This window comes from Varanus komodoensis, unplaced genomic scaffold (assembly GCF_004798865.1).
Source record: "Varanus komodoensis strain SLA01 unplaced genomic scaffold, ASM479886v1 scaffold30, whole genome shotgun sequence".
NCBI lineage: Eukaryota > Metazoa > Chordata > Lepidosauria > Squamata > Varanidae > Varanus > Varanus komodoensis.
In genome coordinates, this window is record NW_025335762.1 from 2,215,921 (window position 1) to 2,243,577 (window position 27,657).

The 27,657-nt window shown below is 49.5% G+C and overlaps 1 protein-coding gene across 2 annotated transcripts in view; it reads left to right on the top strand.

Annotated features, from left to right (window-relative positions):
• The first annotated feature begins 8,302 nt into the window (after positions 1 to 8,302).
• Positions 8,303 to 27,657, top strand: part of BMP1 (bone morphogenetic protein 1) — a 70,915-nt gene continuing 51,560 nt past the window's right edge. The window contains exons 1-6 of one of the 2 annotated variants that reach the window (XM_044437418.1): positions 8,303 to 9,933; positions 12,358 to 12,471; positions 20,119 to 20,280; positions 22,145 to 22,262; positions 25,221 to 25,399; positions 26,439 to 26,544. In XM_044437418.1, coding sequence (XP_044293353.1) covers positions 9,876 to 9,933; positions 12,358 to 12,471; positions 20,119 to 20,280; positions 22,145 to 22,262; positions 25,221 to 25,399; positions 26,439 to 26,544 — 737 coding nt within the window. In that variant the 5' untranslated portion in view covers positions 8,303 to 9,875. The remainder of the gene's footprint in view (positions 9,934 to 12,357; positions 12,472 to 20,118; positions 20,281 to 22,144; positions 22,263 to 25,220; positions 25,400 to 26,438; positions 26,545 to 27,657) is intronic. The other variant, XM_044437416.1, reaches the window with a different exon arrangement.

A 27,657-nucleotide genomic window follows, 5' to 3' on the forward strand; every position in this document is an offset into this window, starting at 1 on the left:
GGGTCCATTTTGTCCCCTTTGCTGTTTAACATCTACATGAAACCGCTGGGAGAGGTCATCAGGAGGTGTGGGCTGCGGAGTCATCAGTATGCTGATGATACCCAGCTCTACCTCTCGTTCTCTACCAATCCAGGTGAGGCAGTGGCTGTACTGAACTGGTGCCTGGCCAAGGTAATGGGCTGGATGAGGGCCAATAAACTGAAGCTCAATCCAGACAAGATGGAGGTCCTGTTGGTAGGTGGATCGGGCTTTGGGATGGGGGACTTTGACCTTGTCCTGAATAGGGTTGCACTCCCTCTAAAGGACAGGGTTCGCAGCTTGGGAGTGCTCCTCGACCCAGAGCTATCGTTGGAAGCTCAAGTGACAGCGGTGGTGAGGAGCGCTTTCCTTCAGCTTCGGCAGATCCCTCAGCTGTGTCCCTACCTGGAGAACGACTGCCTGGCAACAGTGACACACGCAGTGGTCACTTCCCGATTAGACTTCTGTAACGCGCTCTACGTGGGGCTGCCCTTGAAGACGGTCCGGATACTTCAATTGGTGCAAAATAGAGCTGCCAGGCTGCTGACGGGGACTGGGCGCTGTTCTCATATAACCCCAGTCCTCCGTCAGCTCCACTGGCTCCCCATTGAAGTCCGGGCCCAATTCAAGGTGCTGGTTATCACCTACAAAGCCCTGAACGGCTTAGGCCCTGGTTACGTAAAGGAGCGCCTGCGTCCATATATGCCCTTCCGCCCCCTGAGATCAGCAGCAGAGGCCCTTCTCCGGGAACCCTCCGGGAAGGATATTGGGAGGGTGAATACCCGGAGGAGGGCTTTCTCTGTGGTGGCGCCCAACCTATGGAATGCGCTCCCTAGAGAGGTCCGCCTGGCGCCGTCGTTATTTGTTTTTCGGCGCCAGGCCAAGACCTTTTTATTTAAACGCTATTTTAACTGTTAATGGTTTACTTGTTGATTTTAAATTGACCAGGCTGTTTTCACTATTTTATTTTATGTATTTTATTTATTTGATGAATTTTTTGCATTTTATATGGGATGTTAATGATTGTAAGGCGCCCCGAGGCTCATGCGATGGGGCGGCATATAAGTTGTCTAAATAGATAGATAGATAGATAGATAGTTCGTGGAAATGCATATGATTTTTTGTGCAGACTTAAGTTGTCTAAATAAATAATAAATAAATAAAGTGTTCGTGGAAATGCATATGATTTTTTGTGCAGACTTAAGTTGTCTAAAGAAATAATAAATAAATAAAGTGTTCGTGGAAATGCATATGATTTTTTGTGCAGACTTTAAAAAAACAAATACGTGCCCTAGCGCAGAAGGGAGCTGAAATGAAGCTCACATTGGGAACCAAGCAGAACCTACAAATTCACCTGCACCCCTAGACCCCAGACCAAATAAATCTGGCCCGACAAATCGGCATCTAGCTCACGTTCGCTGATTGTTACCCTTGGCCTGTTTCCCCATCCTTCTTCTGTTGCCGCCCCCTACTGTCCAAAGTGAGACTGCAAGCTCCTTAAGGTAGGACTGCTGTCGTAGAAACATAGGTGAGCCAGACCCTTAGTCCACCTAGCCAGCATTGTTGACACTGGCTGGCAGTTGCTCTCCAAGGGTTTCTTGGCAGCCATATTTCCTGCCTCCCCTCCCGGCAGATTCTGGGGATCAAACCTACACTGAAGTCCATCCCTTTCTTTTGTGCTTCAGTTAATGCCAAAATTCTCCATGGTGTAAAAATCTTGCTGGTTAACCATCTATTAAATAAATAACAATCACATGCTTTGCACACACAAGACGTGCCGCTCACACAGAACCTGTACATCTTGGCATACTGGAAATTCAGTTTACTGCATGTTAAAAATTCATCATCCCTTGGCTTTAATATCCTGAGTGGGTTGAACTGCTTTAGATAAAGTGAGATATGCTAATTCTGCCGAGCTCTTTTATAGATTCTTACTTGATGTTGTTTCAAATATCACTTGCTAGTTGTAGCTTGTTGACGCCTTTTGTGTTTTCCCTTACAAGCTCTGGATTCGACTCATCGTTTATCATCCCTCCATTCGTACCTTTTCTGTGAATCCCCTTTGCACTAGATTATTAAGCAGGTCACTTGCTTGTGTGACTGGCCCCATCATTCATCCACACAAATGTGACTTTGCAAAGAGGTGTTCCCATCTTGCTTCTCTTTGGAACAAGCCCTTTAATTTAGCTTACCTCTTCCATTGTGCTTACAGACGCTTTGAAGTCTGAGCAGCAAGTACCCGTTCACACATGCTGCTGCCCTGCCAGATGTTCTCCAGCGCACTGCCACAAGCTGGATTGCACGTGGGTTGTTGTACCTGACCGTCTTGAGAAAGGTTTTAGTTCAGTTGCTGGGAAAAGGGCCTATGGAGGCCCATGTCAGGAAAAATGTCCCCTCCATCAGAGCTGCCGGCAGTGGAACCGACTCCATCCTTGGACTGGGCAGTCATCTGTCAGGAATGCTTTCAGCAGGGGGCTGACTCAGTGGCCTAAATGGTCCTTTCCGACTCAGTGGTTCCGCAAGAAGAATATTCCTGCAGTAGCCTGGTTTTTTATTTTCTGCTAGTGGGTTATTCTCAATTTTCTACCTTTTTCTTAAGTTGCGTTAGTTGCACCTGCACTGACAAGAATGATAAATAGCAATGGAAAAGCAGCAAACTGCAGCCGCAACATGATTAATTACGATTGCTTACAAGCCGTATAACTGGATTTGCATGTTTTTTGGTTCACACGCGGGTTCTTTGACAGGTAGAAAAGAACTGCATCCTAATCTGATATCAGCGTTATGCTAGCAAGTGCCTTCCCAGATCACTTCGGATAAGGAAAGCGGTGCCCATGCACATTTCGTGAGATTTCCTGCCAGGTGTGGCCACATTTGCAGGGAGCATGAAAATCTAATCGGTTACTCCAGGTTCAAGTGGAAACGGCTGGGGCCATACAAACAGAAGCAGGATTACAGGGAGCGCGAATGTGTATGGGGAAGGTCCCAATTTGGTATTTGGGAAGAGAACGTATATGTCCAGGATGCCTCAGCTGCTGCAAAATAAGGACAGCCCACAGTTGGCCTGCAGGTTGTATTGGCTGATCTATTGATTAAATATTTCTTGGCTGCCTTTCAGGGCAGAAACCCTTTCGAGGCAGCCTTGATAATAAAGAGAGGACCGGAGAGGCAGGGGGGCTGCAGAAAGGCACGGCTGGACAGCTTCCAAGCGATGCCTCTGGAACTGGGATGCGAGCGACTCGTTTGGAAGCTGGGTACCAAAAGTCTGCCGCCTGCCTGCCTTTTGCTCACGCACTGCAGCTGTTTCCATCCTGTGCGCCAGCTATTCTCATGTGTCGCATTCCAGGACTGCTTTACCGTAGTTTTCATTTCCATTGTAGTTTTTGATTCAGGCAAGATCTTGGTTTGTTGTTGCGTGGTGTGCGTGTGTGTGTGTGTGTGTGTGTGTGTGTGTGTGTGTGTTCCCATTCCAGCCCGAGGCACTTTTGAATGGCAAAGCAAATAAAGCACGGGAGATGATCCTTATTCACAATATCGTTGTGAAGAGATATTGAGTGGCTTTCAGATGCACACCTCCGAGGACGTCTGTCCACACGCGTGGTCACCATCGGAACCTCCCCTGGGCTAGGCCATTGGGTTTTTCCTTGATCTCATTGGCCCTGTGAGCACTGCACTGGAAAAACCTTACTGTGGGTCAGGCGGATTTGGAAAGTCTGTCTATCTTTTCAAGCAGATCAGCTTTCGTATGTGTTTTAAAGCCCTGCATCCACTCTCCCCAGCCAAGGCATTGCTGGAACAGCTCTTCATGCTGGAAGAGACCCAGCGCTTCCAGAGCGCTCACCGAGAATTTTTTTCATTGTAAACCCAGATGTTTTCATTCGCCCAGCTATTCTCGACTTCTGCAGCTCTATTTGCTCGGCTGCTGTTTTGCTGGTCAGCGCGTCTCCACAGTCCCGGCTCCTTAAGGCCGGGGCGGCTGCTCCTCTCTTAGCCCAAGTGCTGAAATCAATCTGCGAAAAGGTTTTGGGGCCACACACCAGAGGCAGGCAGGGCTGAAGGCAGAAGGGCCTGGTCCAGATCGCAGCATTCCTGAGTTTAAAGCTCTTTCAGACAACAATTAAGCTTTAAGAGGGGTATTTCAGCCTTCTGGAATGGAGGAAAGCTGCAGAAAAACTGTGAAACCGCCGAAGGGAGTGTGAAAGGCGCAAGGGAGTGTGAATGGCCATGCAGGAGCTGCTAGGGAGCATTTTGGAGCCCAAAGAAGGCTAGACAGGAACGCCAGGCCATGGTGCTGCTACACAGGGCTGCTTCCATTTTAGTGCTTTGCAGCTGGATGACGGATGCGCTCTGTGCGCCAGGCAAATATTGTCTTGCATGCTGTCTTACATCCACAGCAAAAATGACAGAAGAAAGCAGGTAGGCCTAGTCAGAATATGTGCCTTTAACTGTTTTGTGTTGCTAAATTGAAAACAGCCACCAGCTAGGTCCACTAAAGAATATAATTTCGCTCTCAGTTGCCAACAGAGAATGAAGAGATTTTATGTGTTGTGAGGTAGCTCTGCATCTGACTTTACAGATGACAGTCCTCTGTTTGAAGGGTGGCCAGGGGACAGGCATAGTTGAAGGACTGTCCAATGCCCATTCAATTTCAGTGCTTATTTGTAGATTTTTTATCCTGCTCTTCTCCAAAAACAGGCCCTTCAAGAGTTTCCATGCAGTCCATCCCTGCCTAGAGGTTTAGAATCTAAAAAGATGCATGGCATAAAAGGAAATAAGGCTAGGGAGGGAAGAGGGGAAGGAACCCTAACTCTCTGGGCCAGAAAAGTTGCCCATCAGCAGCTAGCAGTGGGACTGCTCACTACACAAGCACCTGGGCACTCTTTCCTACCCTCACTACACTCAGCTAGAAAGGGTCCAGAGGAGGGCAACAAAGACACCACCCTGTGAGGAGAGACTGGGAGAACTGGGCATGTTCAGCCTTGAGAAGGCAAGCCTGAGGGGGGACATGGTATCCCTCTAGAAGTACCCCAAAGGCTGTCACAAGAGGACGGTCAAGATCTCTTCTTGCTGATGCCAGAGTGCAGGGCAGGGAATAATCTGTTCAAGCTGCCACAACCCAGATTCAGTCCAGACATCAGGAAAAGCTTCCTCATGGTCAGAGCAATATGACAGTGGAACCAGCTGCCTGGAGAGGTGGTGGGCTCTCCCACACTGGAGGCATTCAAGGCAAAACTGGGCAGCCACCTGAGTGGGATGGTGTTAGTTGGTGTCCTGTACCAGGAGGAGGTTGGACTTGATGCCCTTCCTAGCCTCTTCCAGCTCTACTATTCTAGGATTCTATGAACTATAGTGAGAGGTATTGTATTTCAATTTAAAATTATAGCCACTATTTCTAAATCCACACCTCTGTGCCTGAATGAGCATATGCACATTTTATGAATCCCCTGCCTTCCCCCTTGGTCAATGTCTAAGTGGCCGTAGTTTGAAAGCGTGTGGACACCTCTGGCTGGTAGGCTGGCAAGGGGTTTCTTCTGGAAGGCCTGAGGTGCCGTGTAGGCTCATGCTTCCTTTTAAGGACAGAATTTAGGGATTCTGGTTGCAGAATGTGGAATTCTCTGTGCATGCACAGAATTCTCCCCCGCCTCCTGGCTATTTGTCTTCCAGAGCAGGAAAGCATTTCTCTAAATTTGCTGCGGGAGAAGGAAACGGAGCCCAGTTTCTCTCCAAGGGACTTTTGCTTGTTATCCTCCGCTTCTTTCAGTGAAGCCATATGGTTTTGATTCTTTGTGTGGCAGATGAATGGGAGGTTATTTGAGTATCCCTCAGCTATATGAGCTCAGATTGTCTCAGCAGCATGTGTGCGGAGAGGGAGAAAGGAGGGAGTAGTAGAAAGGGAACTTGCAAAAGAAGCTTGAGGTTAAAACAATTTGTGTAATAATAATTTTAAAACTCTCTAGCAGATGCAGCAATCTTTATGGGAGCCAGATGTTCAGATATTGTAGCTGCTAGCTGGGCTGTGGAATTGATGAGGCCACATGGACCCCATCTATCAGGATAGCTGTTTTCCCTACATTTAAAGGGTGAAGGGAAGGATTGAAAATGTGCATTCTTTCAAAAGAGGTGCATCTGAGCTGCAGGGAAGTTTTATTCCTCATCTTCCCCTTCTGATGATCTTGGAAAGGGTGAGCTGCCAAAAGGAGAGAGCAAATATTATCTCTGGATTAGTTACTTTGGTCTGGGTGGTTTGTTTTCTGACAATGAAGGCAATCCATCGTAGTCCCTGAGATGAAATGCCCACAGCCAGGAGACCTTGAGCCTCTTTTTGTGCATTCCTGATCCTGCTGTGCAGGAAGACAGGCAGCATCTGGGCGCTTGCATCTTGGGCAGGCGAAGGAAAACACCAGCAGGAGTTGCTGCTGAAAACTGGTGTAGTGGAGTGATGAATGTGTTCGCCTGGGGGCCTGTGGATCCGGGTTCTAATTGCCACTCAGCCGTGATGCTCACGGCGTGACTTTGGGCCAGTCACAGACTCTCGGTCTCGCCTGCCTTGCAGGGTTGTGGTGAGGGTCAAATGGAGAGAGGGAGGATCCTATAAGCTACCTTGAGTTCCTTGTAGGTGAAACAGAAGTAGGGTATAAGTGTAATGCAGCGATGATGATGATGATGATGATGATATATTTATTTATTGAGTGAAGCTTCTTCCTTGTAAGAGAACTTGTAAAAGGAAAAGATTTCTTGTAAGAGAAAAAAGATACACTATAAATGCATAGCATTATTGTTAATACATTTATTTAGAGAAGCAAGCTCCTAGCACTTAGGGGTCTGAAAATTATATGTAAAAACTGTGGGCGGGCCATATGCAATCACGGAAGCCAAAGGTGGCGGCTGAATCGGTTTGCGCCAAGGGCTGCAGTGCTGTGTAAACTCTGAAATGCTCGGAAAAGTTCCGTGCATCTTCTCCCCTGGCGGTGGCGTTCAGAGAATCGCTCCATGAGACCCTCCTTCTAGGAGCTGGTCATCTCCTCCCTGTAATACCAGCTGAAAATTCGATTGTGAGCTGCCGCAAGATGCAGTGGCGCAATAGGCAGCAAAGAAATGTTTTAAATGAATGAATAATAAAGTAGCAGGATGAAATTCAGTAGGACAAATGCCACGTTCTGCACCTAGGAAAAAGAACGCAAGTGCATCAGGCCCAGGTGCGGAACGCTTGGCCCAACTGCGCTGCGAGTGGGAAGGACACTGGACTGGTAGATCACAAGCGGAGTCAGAGCCAACCATGCGATGTGGCTGCAAAAAGGGCAACTGCTACTTTGGGCTGCATGCACAGAAGTATCCCGTCCAAATCCCACGAAGTGCTAGGTCCCCGTTACTCAGCCCTGGTTTGGCCTCATCCGGAGTCCTGTGTCCAGTTCTGGGCAGCACCGTTTAAGAAAGATGCAGACAAGCTGGGAAGGGCTCAGGGGAGGGCAGCAAGGACGATCCGGGACTGGAAACAAAGCCCTGCTGGGAGAGATGGGAAGAACTGGGCATGCTGAGCCTCAAGAAGAGAAGACCGAGGGGAGAGGGGATAGCCCTCTTGAAGGGCTGTCACAAAGAGGAAGGCCAGGCTCTCTTCTCCATCATCCCACAGGGCGCGGAATAGCAGGCTCAGGTGACAGGAACCCAAAGAGTTTCCTGACTGAGAGAGCAGTACTACAACGGACCCAGGGACACAGTGGGCTCTCCCACACTGGAGGCATTCAGGAGGAAGCTGGATGGCCACTGGAATGGGATGGTTTAACCTGGAGTCCTGACTGAGCAGGGTTGAACCCAGTGCCCTTCCTGGCGCCTTCCAGCTCCACTGTTCTCCTGTGCATTTCTCCTTGTCCCCTTTCTCGTGCGGCCACGGCCTGCTTGCTTGCTGGACAGGCAGAAAGCAAGGAGGCCATGGCATCTCCCCCCCCCCCCCCCCCCAGCACTGATGCTGGTTTGGAATGAGAGGCAGAAGGACTCTGGGCTGCAGTGGTGGGACAGTGGGCCGGTGCTGTTGGCACACGCCTGCCCTTGCCTGCCATCGCCATTGGCCCTGCAAGGCAAGCCAGGCAAGCCCCCCGATTCCGGTGGTCATGCTGCGTAGCCCCGTCTAGTTGGCTCTGAGCTGCATGGCTGTCCGGCGTCTTGGGGAGCTCCCACCGTCCTTGCCTTGGAGACACCAGGACCTTCCCTCCCATCACAGTCCTCGCCAGGCACAGCAAGCAAGATGTGCCACAGCAAACCGACCCGCACATTTGGATAAGAAACGGCAGGCGCCCCGGCCAGGAATGCTGTGGTTACGGGGAGGGAAGCCCACGGGGAGGAGGGCGACATCCCACGTGGAACAGTGTCCTTGTGTGCTTTGTAAGCTGATTGTCTGTTACGCTATCCAGCGTCCTATGCTTAAGGGTCCACATGAAGAATACTTATCTTGGCTTTAGGCTCAGGAAGATGTTAGGACTGAATGTTTTCTGTTCTTCATAAGGAAAAATATCTGACATAGCAAGTTTCCTGCAGCCAGGAAATGGTGGGTTAAATTTGCTGCACAGCTCTGAATGTCCCCTGCCTTGTAATAGCCAGGCACGATTTCTACATCCTATTAAGCAACTTGTTTAAAATAAATGTTTTAAGGAGGCAATCCTATGTATGTTTAGAGAGGGAATCATCCTTCCACACTCATCATTTCCCAGCCAGCATAGGATGGCATTTTTTCTTGCCCAACATGCACAGGACTTGTGTCCTAAATTGTTTATAACTGTGGTATTAATTTCTTTAAAGGGTGTGAGTGTGAGTGTGAGATAGGAAACATGTCATATCCTCGTCAGGCAACCCACTGTCTTTGCAGTTGCTGAACAGAAGGTGGAAATCAAGGACCCAATTGAGTTCTTTCTGAGCAGTTGGATAGCGCACCAAGCGTCTCGGCTTGTTTCTCTGTAAGCAGAAGGGCTAGAAACTTTGCAAGGGGGAACAAACATTTGGGTGCAGGAAAGGAGCCTGGAGTAGGCTGAGCAATTCAGGCCCTGGTGCTCCTCTTCTTCCACATATACCAGCTACAGGGCCAAAAAGAAAGTCCCAGAATAAATATGCAGGTACGTGGAGATATAATAGAGAACAGCAAATGAGGCATGTAGGGTGAAGATTTCATTAAAGACGGATGAATGTGTTAGTGTCTGTGCGTGGGTGTTTGTGAAGTTAATGTTCAGTGGGCATATGGAATGCCATTGTTGCAATCTAAGTGGATTTTAGTAAAGCATTTTATACCGGACTATTTTTGGCACTTAAACAATAGATCTAGGCTCCTAAGCATAAGTAATAAATTCATTAAGGGTGAAACAACAAAACATGTTGTGCTTAAAAAGTTGGAGAGAACATGGGAGTTCATGAATTCCCAACTTAGGGCCCATATTGCTTCACATTTCTGCCAGGAACCTTAGGGATAGTCCAAACTTGTCAGGGTGTCATGGTGCAATGTGTGGATAACACGGAGTGAGAGAGCTGGGAATCGCACAAGGCAAAATAGATGACCTCATGAACTGGAGTCATAGAAATGGAATGAGACAGGCTAGTATAAAATGTACAGACACACAGTCGGGGACCGATCGCTTATTTTTTGTTACCGTCTGGAGACAGTTCAACTGGAAAAAGCAGAGGAGGAATGCGATCTGAAGTTCTTGACTGGTCACATATGATGCAGCCACAAATGTGACGTAGCTGCAAAAAAGGCGAAGACGATTAGCAAAGGTACTCCGTGGGCACTTCTAGTGATGCAGCTGAGGATTAATGCTTGTCAAAGGTTTGGAATACAGGGGTCACAGGCATCCTGAAACTGGAATGTAGAGTACTGTATGAGGTCTGCCTCAAGCAAAGGACAGAAACCAGTTGGAACATTCATGAATTTTACAGGTACTCTGAGATCTGACCGCATTGCAAGAGTTATACTCTACTTCTGCACTGTACATTCTTTGCGCAGTTGGCTGTTTGTTTTGTCCTCATTTGTTCTGTATCCTTTTATTTGACCTCCACAAGACTGAAAGTGATTAGATAGCAAGGACAGTGCCACGGCTGGCTCTTCCTTTAATTCTGACCCAGACAGAATATCCCTTGCTGATCTGCAATTCTTGAACTCATTGCAGTGGTTCCTTTCTTACTTATTGGTGATGATGAAACATTGCCTTTTTGTGCTGAGATTCCGAAACATTTTTTTTGAAAATATTCCCGAAGCAAAAATTTCTAGATGAGAGCTCTTGTCACAGTGCCCTGCAGGGGTGCAAATTTTGCAACAGCTGATCAGGAGAACAGCTCTGAAGAACGGTGCTAAGCCCTCCTCCCCTGCCACTATAGGAGCTTCCAGGTGTGTCTTTTATCACACCATTACCCTACTGCATTCGCAGAGTTTTATGGGGAATCCAGACAAAGTTATCCTCTGCCTGCAGTTGTCTTCAGCTTCTTCTCTTACTGTGGAAAATCTGTAAAGAAGCAAAGGGCAGAAGAGGTACACAAGGCCTTCTAATTGGTAGCACAAGAATCTATAGCTTGTTGCTGTTGTTGTTTGGAAAGAAAAAAGCAAGAGACCCAATTTTAGATGCCTTGTTGAGTCACACCATCATTACTAGATCCTCATAAAATCATGACTTCCTTGAATTATGCAAACGGCCCACCCATGTCCTTCAGCAGTGCTTCTGTGGCCTTCCTGCCTTCCAGAGTGCCTTCCATGGCTATAAATCAAGTATGCTTAATGACAGAACGCATGAAAATAATGCCATATGTTGAGGTTATCCTTGGGCCTGCAGAAAAGACAGAATGAGAAACCAGCTGCTAAGGGCCAGTGTGCAGATAGCAGCTTTCGGAGAGTCAGGAAGAACCCGTGGTTGACAAACCATGTTATCAGGGTCTGGGTCACAGTGAATGTGTGAATTCTGGATTGCCAAGACGTGTGGATGTGGCTGTGCTAAGGAACCTTGGCTTGTAAACCATAAGCAACCCAGAAAGAGAGCCCCAGGTTTGTTGTTGGGTTATGAACTCTGGGTTGTTTAAAGCATGGGTGGCTGCAACATACGGGTGATTTTGTCAGGCTACAGTGGCAGGATTGGTTTAAAAAGTGGTATGTGCCCAACTAGTGTACAAACCAGCACTATTGTGCTGCCAAGGCAGATAGGGACGGAGTGGGTGAAGAAGGAAGAAACAGGCAACCCAGGGTCTGAGGGACTGAAGTATCCAGGGATTGAGAAGCAGGGCTTGTTCAGTCATCTACCAGGCAAGCCCTAAATAGAGGAACAGTCCATGGGTTAACTAAACCATGGATTAGTATTATGTGTGATAAGGTCATTGATTTGGTGGCTGGGTTAGCACATCTCAGCATGCAGCCCCATGCAGTTCCCACCTTCCTTTTATTGCCTTGCCTTATTGGTCTGACGCCCCACACTTTCCATGTAGACGCAATTTCCATGCTTCCTCCTCTGTCCTTGTGCTTTCGGCATTCATCCCAGCAGCCCTGTGAGCAAAATCCCTTTCTTTACTGTATCGTCCTCTAGTGCCCTCAACTGTCTCTGCCTGAGTGGTCCACCAAGGCTCAGAGACAGGTTCTCCCTATTTTCCCTCCTGTCCGTACGTCCATCTCTTAAGTGCTTCTTACCCAACACGCTGTCCAAAGGGTTTGTTGTTTTGGGGTTTTTTTGCCTTAAAATAAAAACATTTGCTGCAATTCTCCCTTCTTTCTCTGTACATTTACCCACTTTTTCCTTGGTGCAGAAAGTAAACAGGGTAATGGGCACAGAGCTCAGCCAATAGGAGCAAAGCGAGTATGTTGGCGTGTGTGTTGCTAGGACGCTGTGGGTAGTAGAGATTGGATGCCCCTAGAGTGACCGCTTCTGTTGTTGCTCTTTCCATGGAACTCTGTGGTGTTTTTTCCATCACAAATGGGTCTGGCTGTCAGGAGAAAAAGTGCTGAAGCATGGAAACCTTGCAACAACCAGTGTTCTTCTCCATGGTTTTGAGAAGCCCGGTATGCCATGCTGAAATTCCATGACTGGGTTTGGAAGCCATGACGCAGGTTCAAAAGCAATATGGCTTCTCATGGCACATGAACCTGCCAGCTGGTGCCAGCGAAATGCACCTTGGACACTTCTTGATTGGCTAAGCATGTCCTGCTCCCTCCGTTTTCTTCCACCAGGTTATCCAAACGACCTTGCTATTTCTTTCACAAATGACAAATAAAGTGAACCAATGTGCCATTCTTTCCTATTTTATTTGGAAAATATTCTTCCAAAGTCTAGACAAAGCAATCAAAGTTGAACTCTTGCCTCATAAGCTCTTCCCCTGCTTTTTCAGCTGCTTTTTTAGGAGACATCGCTTTGGATGAGGAAGACCTCAAGTTGTTCCATGTGGACCGGGTTGTAGATCTCACACGACGCACCATTGAGAGAACAGCTACCAACTCTTCAGGTACAGTTGCGCACCTTCTCATGGCCAGGACTCAGGTACCGCAGGGGAAACAGACACCTCTACCTCCCATGCTTCTTGTGCCCGGTTTATGTATTTCAAAAGTCTGAATCACTCGTGTAAGAAAAGACAGACCCTTTGTTTGTCTTTATATGCCACAGAGTTCCAGCACACAGTGGCAGCTGAGGAGCAGCTGGGGCTCTATGTTTCTGAGGTGCTCCAAGCAGAATAGAACAGAAAAATCCAATGCTAGGACAGATATTAAAAGGTAAAGGTTTCCCCATGACATTAAAGTCCAGTCATGCCTGACTCTAGGGGGTGGTGCTCATCTCCGTTTCCCGGCCGAGGGAGCCAGCGTTTGTCCGCAGACAGTCTCCGTGGTCACGTGGCCGGCATGACTAAACACCGAAGTGCACGGAACGCTGTTACCTGCCCACCGAAGTGGCACCTTTTTATCTACTTGCATTTGCATGCTTTCGAACTGCAAGGTTGGCAGGAGCTGGGACAGCGTACGGGAGCTCACCCCGTCCGCAGATTCGAACCGGCAACCTTTCAGTCAACCAGCCCAGCGGCTCGGCGGTTTAACCCACTGCGCCACCGCATCCCTAGGACAGATATTACAAAGGCCTTAAACCACTAAGGACGAATCCAGAGGTGAAGGCCTTCACTGTGGTAGCCTCGAACCCTTGAAGCAGCTTCCGTCGGGGTCCTTGTCCTTGCAAGCTCTGAAAACCCAGTTGTTTTCACTGCCTTCTCGTGAACCGTGGGCAGCAGGTGGGGGGCATCTGAGGTACCAGAAAGGTCTGGCCAAGCCTACAGGATAAAATAGCGCCCAGATTTGCAGAGGGGAGCAAGCGGGGGGAGCACATGTGGGCAAAATCCTGATCGGGGATCGGATGTGATGAGAGATCGTTAGCGCCCCTGCCCTTTTATTTCCAGAAATGCCCAGGGGCAGCAGAGGGGTGGGACCCACAGATTCCCAGAGTTTCAGGGCTCCGAAGGAAAGATTTGTGGCTCCGGCTCTCGTGGGCTGCCCCCAGCATTGCTTCCAGCTGCAGAGCGCACTAATGTCATCTGTATTTATATACCACGTTGATGTAGCTTGTATGTATCACTCGTCTGTTGTGGTTGGCATGCTTCTGTGCTGCCTTCATTTGGTGCAGTGCCTTAAGAGGGCCCTGCCCTACCAGGCTGCCTGAAATCATTTTAAGCAAGGAAATAAACCGACCAGCCCCAGCCGCCTTGGTGGGTTTCAGACCAGAGAGGGGAGCCCGTTGGAAGTCAGTTGCGACACCCGGCTCCCATCCCCGGCTTCAAGCCTGACGGCCAGCTGGGACTTGCTCTTCTTGCCCTGCTCTTCCGGAGTGCCCGCAGCCTGGCTCTGGGAATGATCCGTCACTTCCACCTTCGGTTCCATGCTAGGAAAGGGGATCCTTCAAGTTACAAGGCAAAGTCCTCGTCCTCTGTTGACACCAGGCAGTTCCCCGCAGTTCCCGAAGTTCAGACACGTTCTTAAACTCCTCTGTTCACACTGACTTTCCCTGATGTGTGACCCAGTAGACCTGTTTTCATTATCCCCTTTAATGTTGTTTTTATGCCATTGTGTTTTCTGCTCACTGCTTTTTGGAACGTGGCCTTTTCCACCGTTTTGCAAAGCTCTGGGTGGAAAAATGGGAAAAAATGCAGCCCATTCCGTTTACAGACAGGCATGCTTTTGACAGTTTTCACAAGAAAGCGAAGATGGGGTTTTTACATGGCTCAGCAGGGGGTTTGACGGGGGGCGTATGCAGCTATGAAATCGGCAAATGCGCCTGTCAAGAACCTGCCATTCCGTTTTAAAAGTAACTCTTACCTGTTGGCAAAAGGAGTCCCGATTGGAGTAGGAGGAGCAAAGCCGTGACTTTAACACCAGAATACCAGTTGGGCACTTGGTGGAGGGGCTGTCACTGGTGGTGGGTGGATTAACCCTTTCCTCCCCAGCTTCATCCAACAAAAAAGTCCTCCTTGGGGGTTGCTTTTAGATTCTGGAGAGATACTCTTACTTGTACCAGTGGGAAACTTCTCTCCAAAGAAGCTGCTTCTTCACCAGCTGCGTGGGGAGGAAGTGAGTTTATCGGCACTGTAGTGGGGAGGACAGGGTTAACACCACCCACCTGCACCCGCACCTGCACACGGCTGTCCTGAACCTGAGCTGGGGCCCCAAATTTGCTACTCTTGAGTCGAAAAAATAAGCACAGAACTTGATGTTATGTGCTTTAAGCATTGCATGTAATCTGACCCTCTGGTGCTATGCAAGTATAAATGAATTTCATTATTAAATGGGGGGAAATGCACTTCTCATGGTAGAGGAATGTCTTGATAGCGTCTGTTGTTCAGAAAACAAGTTCATTCAGAGAGATCTCTGGGCTGCCTTCATTAAATTATTTTGGTATCTGTCTTCTGGCGTAGGCTGAGTTCCCTTGGGGGGTCACTCACCTTGTCAAATATATTTTTTCTTTGTCGCCAGCCAACTTTTCCACATATATTTTCTCTGCTTCTGATAACAAGTTGGTTATTAAGGCTGCAGTCTTATGCACGCTTTCTAGGGAGCAGGTCCCATTAAACACGCTGAAGCGGTCCTCCAATTAAAAATGCACAGTTGCTTGCCTGTGGCTGAAGTTTAGCCAAGTCGTTTAGCGACCAGAACAGAATTGTAATTGGATTGCAGTGGGCAACTTTGCTTTATATTCTTTCTAATACATTGTGACAGCGTTCCTTATTTTTTCTTCACTGCCACCGTGTGCCTTTGCTAAAATTGTATTTCGCACGTATGAGTCGCAAAAGGCAGATGTTCGTTCTTCTTCCAATAATTCTTCTTCCCAACTTGATCTGTTTTATACTCAGGCAGACTTTTCTCAGGGTAGCTCAAGACAATCTTCGGCTTTTCGTTCTGCTGATTGTACAAGTGGACCTGGTTCTCCTGGGTTGTTGTAGCCTTGTAGGACTGAATGAGCACACTACTTCACAACCACACACTGCTTTTACGTTCTTTCTGGCTTACAAAATAACTCAGCAGTGCCCTTGCTCTGAGCTGTTGCTTGTAGTTTCCAGACCCAGAATGCTGGGTTGTGGACAGATAAACATTCTGGAGTTTTAACCCAACGATAAACCATGGACACTTGTTGGGTTACTTCTGGATTGTTTAACCCATACACAACCCAGAGCTTGGAAACACGACATTTCTGGGTTGTTGATTGAATCAAAAGTGGTACATATGCGGTACACACTGTCTTCTCCTGCAATTCCTGGGTCAAGTGTGAAAGGTCAGCAGGATCATTGTGTTGTTTCTCCTTCAACAACTCAGAGTTCTGGGTTCAGACACTGCAGGAAACAACCAGGTTTGTTTTGCAAGCTGGAAAGAAAATGGAAGTAGACGCTGGTTGGCGGTAACATGTGTTCTTTGCCCAGCAGGAGCCTGACAACCCATGGATTCATGCAGGCCTAGTCTAGGCTTGTAGACCTGCTGTTTTTATACAGGAAAGCCGAAAGATTGGAGAGCATTAATAACAGTTTGGGCTTGATTTTCTGCAAATTCGGCAGCCTGGAACTCAGATAAGCTTCGTGGCAGGAAAGTTCTAAACCCATTTCCTCTGTTTCTTCTGCTTTATTAGAACCTCAGCCCAAACCTTCCCTGTAGTCTCGGCTAAAGGCCTTCCCAAATCGGCCCGATTGGTGAGGAAAGTCAGTGCAGCAAAGATAAACAGAAAGACGGTGCTAGGTTCACCCTGCTTCTGCTGAAAGCCAGGCCTCAGAAGACCACTGTTAGCTCAGCTGCTGTTACTGGGCACTGGCCCACTGATAATATTGACGGGAGCTGGGTTCATCTGCAAGAGGACAAAAGTAACTGGGTTCACATGGGTCCATTTCTCAGCCGCCTATGGGGCTGCCGGCATTTCCCTGGCAGCAGGGGGCAGGGGATTAGGAGATTTATCACAGGGGTGTCCCCCCCCCCCCCCCACCACAAATGATCTCCCTGGCAGCGACATTTGTTCAGCCCTGGGGTAATCATTCCAAGAGAAAAGAGATGACAGGCTGAATAATGATGCATGGATAGCGCTGGAACCTCGATCCCAGCAAAAGCTGCACATCAAGATAGGCCATCTGGGTGTTTGGGTTTGCTCTGAAACAGCATGACATGCTGGAGTGCGTCAGGAAGCAGCTCAGCGGCACCTGTTCTGCGTGCTGAAGCGGCCCAGGTTTGGTGCCCGCATCTCCAGCTTGGGCTGGAAAAGCTCCTGGTGGAAACCCTGAGGAGCTGCTGCCGGTCAGAGTGAACACTGTGAGGCTGGGTGGGCCCGGGGGCTGGCTCGCTCTCGAGCCACTTTCTCTGTTCCAAACGGAAGAAAGGGACTAGAGTGACTGGCGGGCGGAATCTGGGCATTTGCTTCGTCTGGGCCATCTGGCTGCAATTGGATAATTCCCACGCATTTTATCCTACTTTGGGGTGAAGATTGGACTCTTTCTGTGACCCAGCCCTGCTGCCAGCTAAGGATGGAAAATGTGTAGCCCTCCACATGTTTTGGTCTGCAGTTTCCAGCATCCCTCACCATTGGCTATGTAGGGCTGATGGGAGTTCACTTGCTTCTTTATTGATTGATTACAATGATATTCTGCCTTTTTTCCCTTTCAAAGAACTCATGGCAGTTTGCATAATTCCCCTCCCCTCCAAATTATCCTCACAACAACCCTGTGAGGTCGTCTGGGTTGAGAAGCTATGACTAGCTCAGAATCACCCAGAGCTCCATGACTGAGTGGGGGCTAGAACCTGGATCGCCTGAGTCCCAGCCCCAGCCTTAATCACTGCACCACACTGGGTCTCAGATCTTCAAGGGGGATACAAATTGCCCACCAATGCCATGCAAGAGAAGTGGGAATGACCCAGTTAATGTGGCAAGGCCCACGGATAGGCTTTGGACATTTAATAGCAAGGCGAGGCCTTAACAGCAACTTTGCAATCTATCGAAGGCAAGTGGGGGTGTCCCCTTGCCAGATAACTGAGCTGTGAAATATTGGTGTTGGCTTTTGGACTGTTTCTTTGCTCATCCCTGTCCCTTTAGGGCAGGGTCTCTGCCAAGCAGCAGCTTGGCTGAGAGAGCGCATTCCAGACAATTTGGAGACCAGGGTCTTGGCACTTCCATGCTGGTTCCGATCTTGCTTTAACGCAGCCAGCCAAAACCTCTCTGTGTGTGCGTGCTGGGGGAAGCTGCTTCCCCCCCCCAGCCAAATACGCAATGCTTGTGAATGAGCTACCCGTGTCCTACCCTGCCCTAGTACTGTCCCCCAGGAGAAGAGGGAAACTTAGCCGGTTTCCTTGACACAACTGCCGCCAAAAGGCTTGGACTGGAAGAACCACAGTCAGCCCTCCGCCTGGCTTTCTGGTTCCTTCGGAGCTTCGTATTGACCTTGCTGCTCTTTGAGGACCAGGCTGAATACCCATCCAACGCTAGCTAGGCACTGAACCCATACAAATAATAACAGAAAACATAGCTTGGAGTTTGAAGAGTAGATCAAGGAGCCTGTGACACTGGAAGGTCAGCCACTTTGTTTATGCAAGAGGAGGGATAAGTGAGAAGGCACAGAAGTCCGTTTGTCTGGAAAGAGTTTGTCTGGGATTCGGTCTGGCAGGAGCTGAAGTGGTAAACTACTCTCTGTCCCCCACTGTGTCAAGGGAGTTGGTGGCAATGGAGGCCGCAGTGGTGATAAAAATGCTTTTGGATGCAGCTGGTTCTGGTACCGGGCACTTGGAAACGCTTCTGGGAGTGCCTGACTTGTCTGCCTTCCTGCCACAGAGTGATTGGTTGAGCTGCCCTGATCCTACAAGGCGAACAGAACGTCTTAGGTGGGGAAGAGGTATACCAAATAGGAGCCTGTAGGCAGTGGTGTAGTGGAACCAGGGCTTGCGGGGATGAAGCACTGGCGTTTCTACATTAGCAGGGCCACGCCATCCAAGCTTCCCTGTTCCCTCTGGACTGAGTTGTAAATCACGCAATAGCTGGAGGGTAATGAAAACAAGTTTGGAAAGAGGCGTTTCCCACAGAAATGAGGAAAATGTGAGGGGCAGAATCAGAGAGGAAAAGGAAAACTTAGAGAAAAAAGGAGTGAAGCAAAAAGTTTATTATGGTGCAAAGGTGCAGGGGCTAGCCGACTTGGGAAATTGGAATAAGCCCCCGATCTTGGACTACAGGCCACCTTTTTGTAGGTGTGCATCTTAGTCTGCAGCAGAAGTATTTTTGAATTTTTTATTGTGAGTTTCAAAAGTCAAAACAGAAACAAAAATGATAAACCAGAGAAATACCGTTTTCTTACATGAAGTTGGAATCTGTTGTAATAAATACATATATACTATGTGCCCCAATCTATTTTACATAGAGCAAAATATGCTACTGTTCTTTGGGATAGTTATGTATGGACTTCAGCAAAGGCGGTATACCAGTATCCGAGTATTTGTCCCTTTGCAAATCATGCCTGAATGCCCCCCTTTCAAAAATCAAAGCATTCATCAGGCATGCAACTCACTGTGCTATTGCAGACGGCCGTTTGGCCTTCCCGTGATGAAGCTTTAGTCTTTAAGTTGTCAAAAGGACATGCAGAATCCATTTATACTGACATTGTGTTAAGCTCCAAAAAAGATAGTTAAGAAGAATGTGAATGTCTATAAATATTATGGAACTTTCCATCACAACTTTTAGCCATATTATTACCTCCTTCCAAAGAGAGACATTGTCAAATCATAGGCATGAGAGCAGCATTAGCTGTTTTACAGCTCCAACAATCAGCCAACGTATATAAACACTTCTTGTAAAGACAGTGTGGCATCTGATATACTTGAAACTTCCATTTTTTGGCTGAATTAAATGTAGCCCAAGATCCTTTACCCCTTCTTGTGATTGCTGCCAGCAAGGCGATACACGGATTGGGCAAAATAGGATACTCCAATCCATTATTCCATTCTTGATGAAGAGCCTGGGTGTTGCACTTGCTCACTAATAATCAGTATTTACAAACAATAACAATGGGGGCTGGAGTAGAAAGCAGGAGCATAGCAAGATCTCAGCACCTTGATGCTGAGACCTATTCTGGCTGAAAGCCGGGTGTGCATTTTAAACACTGTCTTTAGGACAAACTCAGTGGGAAACTCAATATCTGTCACCCTGGCCAGGAGTTTTGTTTCACCGCTGGTGTTGTGGCACCAGTAACATCACTGGTGTTGTGGCACAATAAACCATGGTCTGGATGCTATCTGAATTGTCGGCATTGGTAAACTTCACTTCTTGACGAAGCCCCCCTTTCAGTCAAGCTTTCCTTGACATGGAATTGCACTGATCCATCTTGCTCTTTCCATCATGTTTTTAATGTATTTATAATTACAAGTTGTTTTAATAATGCTTTTAATGCATTTCTTACATGAACTGCTTGGAGCCCTTATGACACCAAGCAGGATATAAGTAGCATTGGTCAATGAGATGCAACTCAGGTTCATATTTCTTTATTGCCCTTGGGGCTTAAATGCCAAGGATGGGCCACTTTGGTCTCCAGCAGGGCTCCCTGGCTCCATCCTAAATGGGAAACAGAGGTGCTTGCTGAAATTCACTCGTTGTCCTCATTCCGCAGGGAACGCTTCAAACAGCACCAGCCTCAGATCCGAGAGACAGCCGAGGAGGCGATGGAAGCAGGGCCGGGGGCGACCTCGGAGTCGCCGGGCCGCCACTTCCCGTCCCGAGCGGGTGTGGCCAGATGGAGTAATCCCTTACGTGATCAGTGGGAATTTCAGTGGTGAGTTGAAGAACAAGTCGGCACGTTCACTCCCTGTGAAAGGATGGTTTTCTCCTAAAGCAGAGAGAGAGACAGAAAAGCAATCTGCCACCTCTCGTGAATAGCTCGGCTGTGGTGAATGTGTCCGATGAAGCAGCCGGGCATCCTCATAGAATCCAAGAATAGCTGATTGGAAGGAGCTGATTAGGACACTGGGCCAAACTGGCTGCTCAGTGCAAGCCTCCAAGCTGATGCTGAAGAAGAGAACGCCTGCATTCTTTCTTGGGCAACCGCAATTCCAGACCGAACAGAATATGACAAACGGAATGAATCGCTGTGTTTCCTGCGCCAAAAACGTTCTGCTTCAGTGCGTATCAGTGAACACCATCACCATGGCTTAATTTGCCTGCGGCCGCTCTTGTTCCATGCCGGCACTTTGCACAGTTTCTGCGATCTCCCGGCTTGCTGTACGTTGTCATGTTGCAAAAGCCAGACAGCAGGCTGCCTTGAAGATTCGGTCACTTTCAACCAACCCATGGGTTGCTGGGAGGGTCTTTGAGGGTTGTCTAGCTTCAAACAACCCCTCTTGCCTGGGATCACAGAACTCGGCAAATGCACAACGCGATTGCCTCCATGGGTAAATTAAGCTGTGGTGCGCTGCCATGTCGTGTGTCTCCCCGTCTGCTCACTCTCACCCGAGCCGGGACACAGTGCGTTGCAAAGCACGTACCCAGGTCTTCCTCGCCCTCCTTGTCTGCCTCATGACCACTCAGAAATCCCTGGAGCCTGGCCTCCGTTCTGGGAAGGGAAGCAGCCAGGCAGAGGCTGTGCATTCCCTTGAAACCCCTGGTCCATTGCCCGTGTTTTAGCATCGAGCTGGGATGTCAGACATTCCCGGACCGGCCCTTGTTTTGTTTTGGTTTGCTGTGGGTTGTAACCAGGTCGCTTGCACCTCGTTAGTGAACTGTGCCCGAAGTATTTGGCTGTTCTGTTTGCTGAATTCCCAGTGGCAAAGCAGGACGTTTTGACTTTCTGTCTGTTTTGAGCCAGGCTTGGTCTTACGCCTTGGAACCTCAGTCCTGCCTCTGTCACACTTGCAAGCTAGCTAGCATTCCCGAGCTCTTTTCTGTCGCCTCCAAGCCAGTGCAAGTGGTACCAGCCTGGGTAGATAAAAAACCAGCTATTTAAGAAGAATAGGAGGAAGAAGAAAACTGGATATAAAATATAATTGATTTGGATGTTTTAGATTTACTTTTTACAAAATGGGTTCTAGTAAGCCTCTCTCGAAAAATAACTGATGCAAAGAAATTTAGATTTCTTTTTATCATATCCCTGTATATTAAAACTTACAGTCTTATAACTCTGAATCATGGACTGCCTAGTCAGTGAGGCCATATAAAGAATTCCTGGCGGTTCTGCATGGATTTGAGGTCTGTTTAGGGCTCACTTGAAGATGAGCTTTCAGAGTATTCCTCCCTGTGGAACGAATGCCTTCAAGTTTGCATTTATTTATTAGATTTATATCCCACCTTTTCTTTTAAAGAACTAAAATCAGCTTACATCATTCTCCTGCTGTTCTTAATCTTATCCCAACAACAACAGTGATGTGAGGTAGGCCGGGCTGAGAGTCTGGGACTGGCCCAAAGACACCCCATTGGCTCTGTGGCTGTTACGGGAATGAATTCCATGCCCTCTTGCAAAAGTAGCTCCATCCACTGTTGCAAAGAGCCTTGTTCCTTCCCAAAGGCCTTTGCCCTCAGCGTACACTCACTAGCATTGCCACAAGTTGCGTGTGACAACTTGGCAACTCCTCACGCTGTTCAGAGAGTGCCCGAGAAAAATCTTCCTCACTAGCCAGCCTTCTGTCTCTGCCTGTTTCCTGCAGGTAGCCAGCGAGCCATCTTTCGGCAGGCCATGCGCCACTGGGAGAAACACACCTGTGTCACCTTTCTGGAGCGGAATGATGAAGACAGCTATATTGTGTTTACATACAGGCCGTGCGGGTAAGCGAAGGCCAGCTCTGCCGCAGGAGATCCCCAACAGCCCCTGGGCTCCCCAGGACGCTCGAGAGGCACACAGCCACGTGGAGTGATTAATGAGCCCAGGGGCCAAAAGCCAGCTGATTGCTCTGTGTGGGTGTGTTTACGCAGTCTTCCAGGAAAACAGTCCCCCCAGGCCTCCGTGGGCTGCTTCCCTTCGCCTAAGCGTTTGCCTTCAGAGGCTGAATCAGAGCTTGGAACAACTTGAAAGCAAGGAGCAGAGCTCCCAGGGGCCTGGATCCATATCTGTTTTATCCTGCTCAGAGTGGCCCAGGGACTCGCTTTTGGTTGGTGCATAGCAAAGTTCTCAAATTGGGTATTTTAGCTCAAAGACGGTGTCAAGGGGGCTTCCATTAAATCTTCTGGAAGTGTTTGATTTAAAAAGAGGGAAGGAACCTTTCTGAAAGATGGGAACGCCTCTCCTGAGGCTTAGCTACTGCCAGTAGGAACTTGAGGCTAAGATGCTCTGGTTGTTTTGACACTGCACCTTGCCTTTGGACCACCCACCTCTTCACGGGAGAAGGGACTTTGAGGCAATCCTATCCCCCTACGCATTAGGTGTTAGGTGCTTCCATAAGCCATGCACTGCACCAAAGCAAATAAAATCCTGCCAGATAATTTTAAGTCAATATCCATAACACCGATTTCAGGATCCAGTGTTTTATAGTTCAGGATTTTGATGAGTTTGGCAGGTGGTATTAATCTTTTTCTTGTGTGAGCATCATGTAGATACTTTTCCGGTGGTGGGTGGTGTAGGTACTTGAGCTTGTGCCTTTCTCTCATCATCCCTCAGGATTGGCTGTTCTGGCCAGGGTTGGTGGGAACTGTAAGCTGACAATGTCTGAATGGGAGTAGCAGTCTCAAGAACCCCTGGAGGCCAAACTCGCGCATCAGCTTAGATACGCTACTGGGCAGTATAGCTAGGTGTGATGGATCACCAACCCTGCATAATGAACTGATGAGCAGCTGCATCGACAAAAATGGCACTGAATCTACCCACGGTCTAAACAAGCCGCCTTCCACCTTGCGTCCAACAGATTTTGGACTAGATCTCCAAGCATTCTTGGTTGTTGGCTGTGCTGACTGGTAATGGTCGGAGGACACTAGGTTGGGAAAGGTTGGTTCAGGGCAATAATAGCCAACCTGTGCAATCTTGGGAGCCCCTCTGTTCCCTGAAGGTCGTCCCAGGTGGGCAGCCGCTCCCAGGAAGTTAGAACAGTCTGCCGCTAGTGGGTTTCATGGCCACAGGTGTATGTTCTTGAGCACGACCAAGGGCTGGATGCAAAATGCAGAAAGGTGCCATCACAGAACAGGGTGTCTCTTCAGGCTCGCACACGTTTCAAAAACATCTTGATGCTTCTTCACGCAACATCGCAGTTAAACTGTGGAATGTGCTGCCGTGGGAGGTGGTGGCGGCTGCCCATCTGGAGGGCTTTAAAGGGGAATTGGACAGGTGTGTGTGGGAGGAGGCACGTGTGGCTACTAGCCCTGCTGGCCATGGGCTGCCTCCTTTAGCAGAGGTCGTGCCTGCACGCCCCAGTGGCCGAGGGGCTGGGCAGGAGGAGGCCCACGCCCACCCTGCTTGGGCGATCCTGTGGGCAGCTGGGTTGCCCCCGTGTGTCCGGAGCCCTGGGCTAGACAGTCCTTTGGTAGGCTCCAGCAGGACTTTTCTCATGCTTTTACAGGCCTGTACCATTTATGATACATTGCTTAGGTTTGGTTAGGGGTCACACCAGCTAGATAGAATTGCTCTGTGAGTCATATGGTGACCTATTTTAAAATACATCATGGTTTGATTTGGTTCATCTTGATTACGATGCAGAGTTCAGAAATGAGGGAAAGAGATCCTAAAATGTTTACACGCAAACAACTGGATTGCATGATTCTCCAACTGCAACCCCCTTTGCTCATTTCTTCACCAGCCATTAGCAGCTGCTGCATCTTGTTTTTCCATCCTGAACAAAACGGCAGCGCTAACCTGGTGCCAAGGCCTTGTTTGTAGAGTTGCAAGACCACCACTGTTTAAACTCTGGAAATTTTTTGTTTAAGAAAAGCTGCAAGGGAAGGTTAGAGAAATTGCCAAAGTCTAAGGCAGCAGGATTAAGGCAGTATTAATGATTTCTTAACCATTTAAAAGGTTGTGTTTTCCCTCCCACCCACTACCGCCCCCGGCCTGGATTGCAACACGTTGTCTTACTCATGGTGCTGTCTGCCTTAAACGAGATTTAATTGCGAGATGGAAGTGATTTTCTCAAGGCCAGAGGAACCAGCTTGTTTCCCACCTGCCTGCTGCAGTGTGGCTTCTCTGGAGGAACATGGAAAGCTGCAGAGCCAGACCTCTGGTCCATCTAGACCAGTATTTCTGACACGGACTGGCAGCAGCTCCCCAGGGATTTCTGTGGTTAAGATGCTTTCCTAACTGACAGAGGCCAGTGGTTGGACCTCAGACCACCTGCATGCAAACCTTACGGGCCTTCCCTTTCTACGGGACTTTGGCGAGATCTCCTATGCCTGATTTTGTCTCTCTGCCTTGTCTGGCCATGTGGTTTTGCTGTCAGCCTCTTTTAAAACCAGGCCGGTTCATTTAGATGCAGCAGGATGCCAAAGCTTGCAACTAAACATCGGTGGGGATCATATGAAGGCGCATGGCTCAGATCCGCCAGTATCTGGTCTTTTTCTCATCCAGGTCTCCTCTTTTTTCTCTCGGTGAGAGAGAGAGCAAAGACAAAAGGAGCTGGCTTTATCCTCGGCTGATTCCTCTTGCTTCCCAAGATAGAAGAAGCGGAAGGCTTCAGCTCTTGGGAGGTCCAGAAATGTGACATGCAGAAATACACGTTCGTGTTCCCATTTTCCGTGAGACTGCCTCAGCCCGCGTGTGCGTGAGGTGTGGGCTTGGACATTCTCCTGTTCTGTGCTGCACAGGTGCTGTTCCTACGTGGGGCGCAGAGGAGGCGGCCCGCAGGCGATCTCCATCGGGAAAAACTGTGACAAATTTGGCATCGTGGTGCACGAACTGGGCCACGTGATCGGCTTCTGGCACGAACACACACGCCCAGACCGAGACGACCACGTGGCCATTTACCGTGAAAACATCCAGCCAGGTAAAGACTCCCTTTTCCTTCCAGCTCTTCTTGCAGAGGGAGGAGGACCCTGAGGGCGAGCAAGAGATGTCCAGTTGGTGTGTGTGGGGCACGGTCTGGGGGAGCCCTGCTCTCTTTCCATCACCCCTTCACACCTGCACCCCCTCATTTCCCATCCCCTCACCTTTCCATTGCTCTCCCAGTCTGTGCCCGCGCACCTGAAGTAGCACCCAAATGCACAGAATCACGGAAGAGAAGAGTTGGGAGGGGCCAAGAAGGCCATTGGGTCCCACCCTGCCCACAGTCCTGAGCAGTTAAAGCATCCCTTCCTGAGGGCTGTCCATCTTGGAGGCCTCCAGGGTGGGAGAGCCACCACCTCCCCGGGTGATTGGTCCATTGTGCCACCCGCAGAGTCTGGGCCTTTTTCCTGGCATCTAGCCAGATCCTGGCTTCCTGTCACTTGAGCCCCTTGTTCTGTGTCCTGCACTGGGGATGATCGAGAAGAGATCCCGTCCTTCCTCTTTGTGATAGCCTTTCCAGGGCATGTAAAATGCTAGCCAATCTCCTCTCGGTCTTCTCTTCCCAAGGCTAAACATGCCTGGGTTTTTCGCTTTCTCCTCATAGGGCTTTGCACATGTCCACCTGTGCAGTGTCTGTAAACCTGCCACAACCCGCTGTGTTGGACTACAGCCCCCATAATCCCCCAGCCAGCAGAGTTGAACTCCAGCTTGGGGAAACCTGGGTTATGTTTCTGCACTCTGTGCAGCTCTCGGGGGCTTTGAAGAGACACACGCGGGCCCAGAATCGTGGTGCTGATTTAAGCACTGATTAAGCCAGAAACAACAGGCCCCTGGCTCAGTCTGCAGTCACTCGATCCCCAGTGCAAGGGACGGCCCTCGCCATGTTTCGCCATGTTTCGCCAGATGGGCTGAGAGTTCCTCCCGCAGGAGGGAGGGTTGGCCAGGGCTGGCCCCGTGCGACCGGGAGTGGGGGGTGCCCGGCCCTTCCCCCTTTGCCCGGCCTCCCTTCCTCATGCTTCTCCTTCCCGCGGTCTCCACAGGGCAGGAGTACAACTTCTTGAAGATGGAACTGGAAGAGGTGGAGTCCCTGGGGGAGATGTATGACTTCGACAGCATCATGCACTACGCTAGGAACACTTTCTCCAAGTGAGAGCCCAAACGCGCTTGCGTTGTCCGTGCGCTCAGTCCGCCTCTGCTTGCCTTTGCCTTCCAGCCAAACGCCGTGCCTCGGGCTGAGCGCTTCCTTCCCTGCCAGCGGGGCCAACAGGCTGCGGGAGATGTGAAGATGCCAGTGGGACTGGAGGTGCAAAGGGCGAAGCAGAGCAGCCCCTTGCGCGGAGGCAGGTCGTCTCTGTCCAGACAATTCCCCGGGCAGGCACTGGAGAATTGGCGCCCTGGATGTGGGTGCCCCTGTCTTGGGCGGGGAGCCTGCCTCAGCCTGAATTCCGCTTTGGAGAAGCCCTCCAGGAAGGGGTGGGGCCAAAGTCAAAGGGGCGGGGCCTGGATTACGCAACAGACCAGCGTGCTGTGGCTGGTGCTCTCCCTGGCAGTGACTAAGCCTTGGCGGGGCGTTTCAGTGCCTGGGAAGGGGGCGGCTGCACAGAGGCCAGGCAGCCGTGCGTGGGAACGGGGCTGATGCAGAGGAAGGAGGGCTGGCCATCTGGGAGTTACCCGAGGAGCCAGACTTCGCTCCTGAGGTCGTGGTTTCCACCCCTGCCCCAGCGACACTCCTGGTATTTTTCTTCCCAGGAGGGCTCTGCATTCTGGGAAGAAAGGCCAATCATCGGGGCACTGCAAGGTCATGGCACGGGCCACTTCAAGCTGAGCCTGCAGTCCTCCGAGGCCATTCTTCATCGAGCAGCCCGATTCGTGCAGCACAACGCTCTCTGCTCTTATTAGCAGCTGCTCAGGCCGAGGGCTCAGCTGGCCCTGGAACTTGGCACAGTGGGAGGGAAGGAAGGAAGGAGGCAAAGGCAGATGGGAGAGCTGGTGAAGGGGCAGCATTAGGAGACGTCCCATTAGAGCAGGCGTCCCGGAGCTGTCCTTTGGAGCCCCAAACCTTTGGGAGGCCATGAACCCCAGTAGAGGTCCAGGGGTCCTGAGGAATTTTTTCCTTCATGTGCCCCCCTCCTGCTCCCCCCCCCATATCCATACATCCCTTTTTGCTCAGAAGACAGTCCTCTAAAGAGGCACACACACACACACCCAGAGATCTGAGCATATTTAGATTAGCAAATGCAAGTTCGCGGGGCTTTCCTA